The sequence below is a fragment of the Notechis scutatus genome, chromosome 1 (assembly GCF_049901735.1).
Source record: "Notechis scutatus isolate UNSWTSFEM ecotype Mainland chromosome 1, rNotScu1.2, whole genome shotgun sequence".
NCBI lineage: Eukaryota > Metazoa > Chordata > Lepidosauria > Squamata > Elapidae > Notechis > Notechis scutatus.
The window spans coordinates 330,656,287-330,666,047 of record NC_142009.1 but is presented as its reverse complement, the minus strand read 5'-3'; the positions used below and the strand labels follow the sequence as shown (position 1 = coordinate 330,666,047).

The window sequence follows — 9,761 nt, the reverse complement described above, 5'->3', positions numbered from 1 at the left end:
TTTAAAAGTGAGATCATATATTAGTTTTTTAAACCATACTTTTGAAGTAGGCAGAGAAAGAATAATGTGTACCAGGCAATGATGCAATTTAAACTAGTGTTCTCAACATGCTAGCTGGGGAATTATGGGAGTTGAAATCCACATATCTTAAAAGTTGCCAAGCTTGAGAAAATACCGAGCTAAAAGTCTTTCCTATAAAACCCCAACTTGTGAACCTTTTCCAAAACTGTGAAGATCTGGCTGTTTTCCCAGGGATTTGGGTCACAAATTTTATATATAAATTTGCCATCCTTGCATGAATGCAAAAAAAAACTAATTGGTTTCTATCATCTGGGGCTTAAAAAGACCCCAACTGACTCCAGCTTCCAAATTGTTTTAAAAATCCCGGTGGTAGCGTCTTAAAAATCTCATTCCAAGAGATAAAATTGTAAAATTGTCCTAAATCTTTTATATAATTAGCATTCGGGTGTCTTGAAATTATAGGTCAATAACAAACATTCTTAACGCATTCACTTTGCTTTATTTCCCATTAAGACAATATTATCTTATGGAGCAGTCGAAGGGGTTAAAAAAGAGAGCACAATACTGCCCCATAGTAACTCTACCTAAACTTCTTTTCCGAAGTTCCGCATGCGCATCACGTCCTTTTCCCAACTGTGGGCGGAAGCGGTAACTTCGAAAGTCGGGGGGGGGGAGAGAGAGGGGGGGTTGGGATAACCGTCATTCTCGTGCGACCGGAACTTGGTGGTTCTCGCGATATCAAGAGCTGGGTCGCGCGAGAATTCGGCCTTTTCTCGAAGAAGACTGCGGCTAAGATGGTGCGTATTATTAGGAGAGTGTTTCGCTCGGGCTTTGAAATCTGCATCCATCCGACTGTAGAGAGAGAGGAAGGGCGGCCTTTTGGGTCGCTTTAGTCGTGAAAAAGGGATGGGAGAAGGAGATGAGAAGGGCCGGGATGGGACGGAAGGGGAAATTAGGAGAAAATGGAAGAGAGATTAGCCAAAGCCGGAGGAATGGCTGGCGAGAGCATTATTTGGGCCCAGGACTAGCATATATTATTATTTTATAATAATTTTTATAAATAAATGAATAAATATCCTGCCCAGAACCACCGTTTGGGGGAGAGGTTGTCATAAAAGCCTCAACATATCTAGAGAAAGCTGGAAAAGGGGTTTTAAAAAAAACAAACACAGTGCCTCTGAGCATTATCAGAGTTTCCCAAAGCCAGAAAAGGAAGGTGCTCACAATGTACGTGGTTTGGTTTGGATTCCTTGGGCCTTTTAATAGCATTTTATTGCTTGAATTCGCAGCCTGCTGACGGCCCATAGAGAAGTGGGGCGGGGGAGAGCAGTTATAGCCAAGGGGGTTTCCTGCCTCGCCTTCTGAATTTCTGCCCTTTTGTGTATCCATCACACGTTGTGGCCCTCTGCGTGTTGAGTTGTATTTCTCTCCCCCCCGTATTCTGTGGATTTCTTTCCCGATTGGAAATAATGGGTTCTAAAACGCTAGCAAGTATTTGTGGAAAGGGGAAATTGGGGGGAGGGGGGGCGAATTGCATTCGTGTTGTTTTTTTAGGGGTTGGAGTGTAGCCAGAATGTGGATCCATTGAAGTGATGGCAGAGCCATGGCCTGCGCGCTTTGGTGGGCTGAAGGATAATGACTGTAAATTTCATTTCCAACAAATGGTCGTCCAATCTCTTTAAAATGTCCAGTGTTGTAGCCTCCAGAAGTTGTGAACGCTCCAACATTGGAAGTTTTTAAGAAGGGATTGGACAACCATTTGCCTGAAATGGTATAGGTTTCCTGCCTGACCAGGGGGGTTGGACTAGAAGACCTCCAAGGTCCCTTCTAGCCATGAATTCTAGTCATGGCTCAGGACCTGAATGCCTGTAGGATCTCCTCATCCCATTTGCACATGTGTGAGCACACACAAACAACATTTGGGGGGGGGGCATTTCATGCTCCCTCTCAAAAGACCACCAACTTTGGGAAACTTCTCAACTGCGCCTTCTACATCCCCTACAGAATACCAAGAGTTGGAAGGGATCTTGGAGGTCTTCTAGTCCAACCCCAGCTTTAAGGCTTGTAGACCTCCACCACCAGAATTCGTCCTCCAGTCATGTTAGCTCAGGACTTCTGCGAGTTGAAGTCCGCAAGTCTTAAACTTGCCAAGTTTGAAGACTCTTGCCCTATACCATTCCAGACAGTCTCTTCTTAAAAGCCTCCAGAGATGGAGCACCTACTACGGTGCCACTGATTAATTGTTATCACTGTCAGGAAATTTCTTCTTAGTTGTAGGTTGGATCTCTTTTGGGTAATCTTCCATCCATTACTTCTTGTCCTGCCTTCAAGCGCTTTGGAAAATGAGTGGAACCTCTCTTCTTTATGACAGCCCTTCAAATATTGGAAGACTGTTATCATGTCACCCCTAGTCCTTCACTAGACTAAACATACCCGGTTCCTGCAACTATTCATCATATATTTTAGCCTCCAGACCCCAGTCATTTTGTTGTTGTTCTTTGCACTCTTTCTAGAATATTACAATATTCTTTATTTCTTCAATATTCTTTATTTGTCAGATTGTATGCAGAGTGCCTCTAGGTAGCTTACAAGTAGGTTTTATACTAACTAGTTTGTCCTTAGATATCAGAATGGCCTTCCCTTCCTGGCTTGTAGGAAGCCTGTTAAAAGAGCTCTTCCATCAGCCCCAAACCCCCCAGTGTTGTTATGACTGCTCCCTCTGGTGAGGAATAGTATTTTAATTTTGGGTCCATTTAATGTTCCTTACTGTGTCTATTATTATTTATGTGGCATTGTTTAATTTGTTTTTTATCTGAATGTACAATAAATGAGAATTATGTTCCACCAAGATCTTTTCAGCTTTAGAGCGATTAATAATCTGTAAATAAATAAGATCATAGTTGTTAGGCATGAATGGTTTAAGAAAAAAGGGTTCTTTTTATATTTTGTGGTGTTACAATCTGCAGTCAAAACAATAAAACTTAACTGAATTGAAATGGAATGGGAAAAGTACATGATGGCTTTGCCATTGCTAATTTGAGCACAGGAGTTGGATCAGGCATAATAACTAATAAGAAAATAATCTGGAAGTTGATTATATAGATAGGCAAGGAAGTGGGTCTTTAGTTGAGGAATACCAGAGGATGACAGAGGTGAGGAATATAGAATTACGAATACAGTTAAGGACCAAAACTTGTGTTGCTAAGCGATAGGACATTAAGTGATTCATGCCTGGTTTTTAATGCTACAGTTGTTAAGTAGATCATGCAGTCTATAAGCAAATCCATTTCCCCCCATTTACTTTGTTGAAAGCCCCCTGGGAACTGGATGGTCATGCTAACCCAGAAAGCTGCAATCATTGAAAATAGATGCCAGTTGCCAAGCACCCACATTTTGTGCATGTGACCAGAAGGATGCTAGGGCAGTTTTAAGTGTGAGGACCAGTCTTAAATCACTTTTTCAGCACTGTCATAACAAATAGTTAAAGAAATGGTTGTAAATCAGGGCTATCCGTAGACATATTGGTAATGAAGTATAGACAGGGAAGGCTGATGGCCAGATAATAGACCCACAGAATAAGAGAATAACAGTTGGAAGGGACCTTGGAGGTCTTCTAGTCCAACCCCCTGCTCAGGCAGGAAACCCTGTATCATTTCAGACAAATGGATGTCCAGTCTCTTCTTAAAAACTTCCAGTGCTAGAGCATCCACAACTTCTGGAGGCAAGTTGTTCCACTGATCAATTGTTCTGTCAGGAAATTTATCCTTAGTTTTAGTTTGATTTTCTCCATTTGTTTCCACCCGTTGCTTCTTGTCCTGCCTTCAGCTGCTGTGGAGAATAGCTTGACTCCCTCATCTTTGTGGCAGCCCCTGAGATATTGAAAGACTGCTGTCAGGATTCCGGCAGCTACCCCAATTAAATCATGCGTCTTGAGCCAAACTTCCAAAACTTCAAAAGGATTTATTGGGAGTTGACAACTGCTATTGTGTCACCCCGGTCCTTTCTTTCATTAAACGAGACATACCCAATTCCTTCAACCGTTCTTCATGTATTTTAAACTTTAGTCCCACATAGTGTGATTAGCCATAATTTCTTACTTTGAATAAATTTCTAGTCTGAATAAAAATCGCACTTGACTGAATTCACAGAATATGTTAAATCATAAGGCATCCTTGACCGGATACATAATAGGTTGTAAAACGAAGGAGTGCATAGAGGTCCAGTTTACCTTACCGTTTCTCCATATCTCAGGACGCAATTGTCATGTGTTTTTCTCTTTCTGCAACAGGCGGAAGTGGAACAGAAAAAGAAGCGAACCTTCAGGAAATTCACCTACCGAGGTGTTGACCTGGACCAGCTCCTCGACATGTCTTAGTAAGATCTCTCTTCTCTCATTTAACCGCCTCTGCTCCTTTACTTCAAACTTGACAGCCAGCATAATGAAGAAGATTCAGTCGGAATCTGTTTAGCGAGAGTGTTGGGGCTTTAGAAGATAGGCCTGTTCCAGAAGTAGAACTCTGGAGCACTATCTGGATAAAAAGCATTGCTTGAAAATCTTGAATTAGAAGTTGAGTGGGGTGGCTTGATTGGAGGGAATGATGCTCGTTGCATTATTGATGACATTTTTTTAAGTCTCACTGACAATTTGGGATGAGTTCTACTTTTTTTGTAAGAGTGAGAGGCGTTGACACTGAACCTGTCAGGCACAATGTCAAGGTTCCAAGTAGTAGATCCATAGCAAGCAAACCCTCCGAGGCAGGTGGATTCTTCAAAGGATAGCTTCATTGGAAATATCATATTGGCACATATCTGGTGAAAACCGATGGTAGATTTTGCAGCAGAAATTCAAATCCAGAAAGCACACAAAGATGACTGATTCAGCAGGATTCATTAACTTCTTTATATACATAATAACATTTGAAGTAAAGTTTACAATACCAATAGTAGATTCTTCCAATTTAACACAAACAAAACACAAGCATCAGCTTCAGAGCTCAGAGGAGAGAGGTTTAGTTTCACTTTTAAAAAGCACAGGTAAGTTTCATTTCTTCAGAGCAGAGCATGGAGCTAAGCCAAACCCAGACAGTTTCCAATCTCAGCCCCCAATTCAGCTCCCATTGGCTGACCTTGTTACCCATGTCTCTGCCAGTTCATGAATATTCTGACAACCGACTCTGAGGGTTCCCGCAGTTTTCGCCTAAAAAAAAGTTTAAAAAAAAATTCGCTTTCCAAAAGCAATCAGTCACATAGTTCAATCACAGCTCAGTGTGGTTGCCTAGTGACATCACCCCTCCTTCCTCCAACCAGGTGTGAGAATGTCCTTAATTCCCAAGAGAAACTACAGTATTTTGTTTTGGCTGCAGTCCCAACGATCTCAGTTTCCCCCTCTCCCTCAGCTCCCGTGTGGCAACACCGAAGCTCCAAGGTGGCTTCGGTCAGGTCAGCTGCAAGGTTGACCCACAAAGGATCAGGACCACATGCTAAGTTGCAATTCGAAAAGTTTATTGCTCAAGCCAGAATCTGGTCAGCTGAAGTTCAAATCAGGATCGGCACGAGATAAGGGTCCAGGGAATTCAAGGCGGGAGCTGGGTTTGGGTTGCTTGTGCTGATGTAAGGACCCTAACCCGATGACATATTTAACTCCATCCCCAGCTGTGCCTGCTCTGCATCCTCCTGATCCCTCTCCCCCTTCTAGGATTTGGATCTCATTCCAAGACCCACCCAATTTCCAATTGGAAACCCTTTTCGCTATCCTGCAGGACCCTTGAGCCTAATTCATGTGGGATGGTAGGCATCACTGTTGACCTGACAGGGCCTCTCTCCTCCTTTCCAGTGAGCAGCTGATGCAGTTGTATAGCGCCCGCCAGCGCCGGAGGCTGAATCGGGGTCTGCGCCGCAAACAGCACTCGCTGCTCAAACGTCTCCGCAAGGCCAAGAAGGAGGCGCCTCCCATGGAAAAGCCAGAAGTGGTGAAGACCCACCTGCGCGACATGATCATTCTTCCGGAGATGGTAGGCAGCATGGTGGGCGTGTACAACGGAAAGACCTTCAACCAAGTGGAGATAAAGGTGAGACTGGGAGGGGAGGGAGGGATCCATTTTAGACCTCCCTCAAGTGACCGCGTTTCTGCAGGCAAGACGAACAGTGGATAAAAGAACGTAATTCCTTTACCCCTGTTGGAAGCGGGACATCGGTTGTGGCTGGGATTAGACCACAGGTGTCCAATTCGGACAACTTTTAAGACCTGTGGACTTCGACTCTCAGAATTCTGGGAGTCTAAAGTCCACAGATCTTAAAAGTTGCCAGAATTGGACGCTCCAGTTTAAACCTCGAAACTTTATGAGCAAGGAAAAGGGGAAGCTACGTTGAAACAAAATTTTATTTCAAATTATCTGCGCCAAATTATCTGCGCCAAATCCTAGAAAGACAGAATGCCTAATTTAATCAATGCATTTTATTCAACATAGGTTGCTTCAGTCATCAGCTGTCTTAACAATCCCACTATCTATCAACAAGAATAGCAAGTACATCAGAAAGATTTACCAAGTTTGCTGTCATTATTACAAATAAAAAAATATCAGTTCTATTTAAATGACTTAATTCCCTTCCAGATCTGTCCCGTGTTGCAAAACCTTTTTAGATAATAAATCTTGTGGAATAGTGTGAGGGAGTTTCTCTCTTTATATACAGGTATACAGTCCTCAACTTACCGCCGCAATTAAACTCAAAATTTCTGTTGTTAAGCGAGACAGTTAAGTGACTTTTGCCCCATTCTTGCCCCACCTTTTGTGCAGTTAAGTGAATCACTGCATTTGTTAGTAACACTGTTGTTAAGTGAATTTGGCTTCCCTATTGACTTTGCTTGTCAGATATTTCCAAAAGGGATCACATGATCTAAGACATTGTAACTGTCAAATACATGCCAGTTGCCAAGCATCTTAATGTTGATCATGTGACCATGGGAATGTTGCAATGATCATAAGTCATTTTTTTCAATCCTGTTGTAATGTTGAACAGTCACTAAAAGAATGATTGTAAATTGAGGATTACCTGTACTTTTAGCTTTGAAGTTAATGATTTTTTTAATTAACAGAAAATGTGCTGTGACATTTCTTTTGTATCCCTAATACCTATGTGCTGCCTAATTTATAATTTATAAAACTACTTTTCTCCTATTACCTTCCTGAAAGACTCACCTTTACATTCCTTTCTATTATATTTTTCATGGAGACAAATGTTTTTTTTTTTTAATTAATTTTATTTTATTTTTTTTAATTTTTATTTTCCTATTTCAGCCTGAAATGATTGGCCACTACTTGGGAGAATTTTCCATCACATACAAGCCGGTGAAACATGGTCGACCTGGAATTGGGGCCACCCACTCATCTCGGTTCATTCCTCTGAAATAAGAGTTTTGGGGTATTTTTATGTGTAAATAAAAACATTTCCCAAACAGCTGGCTGGTCTCCTCTTTGGATAGGAAGGCCCTGATTCACTTCAGTCATGCTTTTGAGTTTGTAGGATTTTCAGTTCGTCCTGTAGTAGCTAAGAGGACTAGAACCATAATACACTATTAATTTTTTTTCTCCATTTGGGAGTGGGTGGATAGTCAAATAAGACTTAATTTTCCTTCTACAAACAGTAATGACTGTGATTCACTTAGCGACCATAGCAAAAAAAATTGTTAATGGAGCATGACTCAATCGCTTTGCTAAAGAACTAGTCCCAGTCCTGGTTGTAAATCAAGGACTACTGGTAGTTTATCTCCAGACAAGGCCACAGAGGTGAAGACTTCCAAATCATCACACCCCTTAAAGTGGAATCCCGTTGGAAGATCTCTTCCACATAAGGTCCCATTTGGAGGGTGGTGAGCACACTGAACGAAGGAGAGGCGTTCCCATTGGGGACATCTTCATTTTGCACGCCGAGAAGGTGGTTTGGAGCATATTTCCCTGATTGAAAGACACAAAGCAACAACAATCACTGCGATAGAAGCCCAGGATGTCGCTGCTATGAAGAGGCTGAATGCCTCCTTCCAGCTGGCTGCCTGGATTGTACACCACGTGGCTTCAGGACAAGACTCAGAGGGGGGGAAATAGAGCGTCTCTGGATAGCGGCTGTAGAGGCTGTGGAAGGTCATCGTGAAGAGGCCTTCCAAAAGAGTCTTGGCCAAGAGGTTGACCAAATGCAACCTGAGCTCTAGACCACTGGCCCAGGTCTGGCTCTTCCCACCAAAGGCCTTGGCCTGGACGTCCTGGGAGGGAAACAGGAACACGCAGGCCAAGCCGTGGGTGAGGAGGCTGGCCGTCTGCAACAGGAAGAGGTTCAAAGGGGAGATGGGAAAGGTTTCATCCCAACAAGCAAGGAGGCAGCTCCGCCGGGTGGAATTGCACCGCAGGTCGGCCAACTCGTCCCGCCAAACCATTGCGGCTCCTACGATCAGGAATCCCAGGCGGAAAACCATGAGGCTGGCCAGGCTGGCTCGGCACAACCGTGGGACTTGACCGCCAGTGCCACTGAGCAGAGTTGTGACCGTTTCTTTCTCCATGGTGTTGAGTATGGCTTTTTGGCTGCAATGAAAAAAATATTGCACACGGTGATGGTTATGCTTAGCTGCTCACGTTTGTTGGACGCTGCCCGTGAATAGTATAGAGCTGGAAGGGACCTTGGAGGTCTTCTAGTCCAGCCCCCTGCTCAAACAAGAGACCCTGTACAATCTCAGACATGTGACTGGTCTCTTTTTAAAAACATCTAGTGATGGGGGTGCCCACGATTTCTGGTGGCAAGCTGTTCCACTGGTTAATTGTCACTACTATTAGGAAGTTTCTCCTTAATTCCAAATGGTTCCTCTCTTCCAACCATTCTTTCTTGTCCTGCCCCGGTGCTTTGGAGAATAATTAGACCCCCCTCTTCTTTGTGGCAACCCCTCAAATACTGAAATGCTGCTCTCAGGTCACCCCTAATTCTTCCTTTCTTTTAGGACTCAAGAGATTGGTCCACAGATGGACCCGGTGTATAACCTTGGGGGGGAAGGATGTCTCCTGGACTCACAACTGCTGCTTGAGGAGCAAGTGGTCGTTGTGGCTGGGGGTGGGATTCAACCTTTTTTTTTTTTTACTACCGGTTCTATGAGAGACCGCTTCGTGCAGCAGTCAAAAACCACCGATCTTGAGCTTCGAACAGCTGAGGCGCGGCTGAGCTCAAAACCAAGGAAAGAAAGGACAGGAAAGGATGGGGGCAGGTGGGCAGGGCCAACTGCTCAGTGTCGCTACCGGTTCGCTAGAACCGGTGCAAACCAGCAGCATCACGGATGAGGGCGCATAAACACTCCACAATAGGTGGCCGTGTTTTGTTGATCTTGGATAATCCCCACCCCCCCTAGTTAAGCCAAGTTGGACCTGGTTAATCTGTGGAGCACCAGAAACAGTAGACTAGTCAAGAGACTGAAAAACATTCTTGAAGAAGGCCATGGCAAACCGCTTCTGCACTGTTGGCATGGGAACAGCAGAGAGGGCTTTTTGTAATGGAGCAGGAGTTAAGCTTGGCTCAAGGGAGAAAGTTATATTCAAACATCACACTAAGGTATTGTTCACCGAATAAGCCACAATTGTCCAGATTCGCACAATGGAAAGTTGAGGATGGGTGGTCTGTGAACCTCCCACTGGCTTTATTTCCAGAGCCCCTGGAGGGCTATGAAAGATCAGATCCTCAGGGATGTGTTTACTCAGACTTGTTGGAGG

At 43.7% G+C, this 9,761-nt stretch overlaps 1 protein-coding gene across 1 annotated transcript; it reads left to right on the top strand.

Moving 5' to 3' along the window:
* The first annotated feature begins 643 nt into the window (after positions 1 to 643).
* On the top strand, positions 644 to 7,474 carry RPS15 (ribosomal protein S15). Its single transcript, XM_026685155.2, has 4 exons — positions 644 to 818; positions 4,310 to 4,395; positions 5,855 to 6,089; positions 7,317 to 7,474. Exons 1-4 carry the CDS (start codon positions 816 to 818, stop codon positions 7,428 to 7,430), a joined length of 438 nt encoding a protein of 145 aa, XP_026540940.2. The 5' UTR covers positions 644 to 815; the 3' UTR covers positions 7,431 to 7,474.
* Positions 7,475 to 9,761: the final 2,287 nt, after the last annotated feature.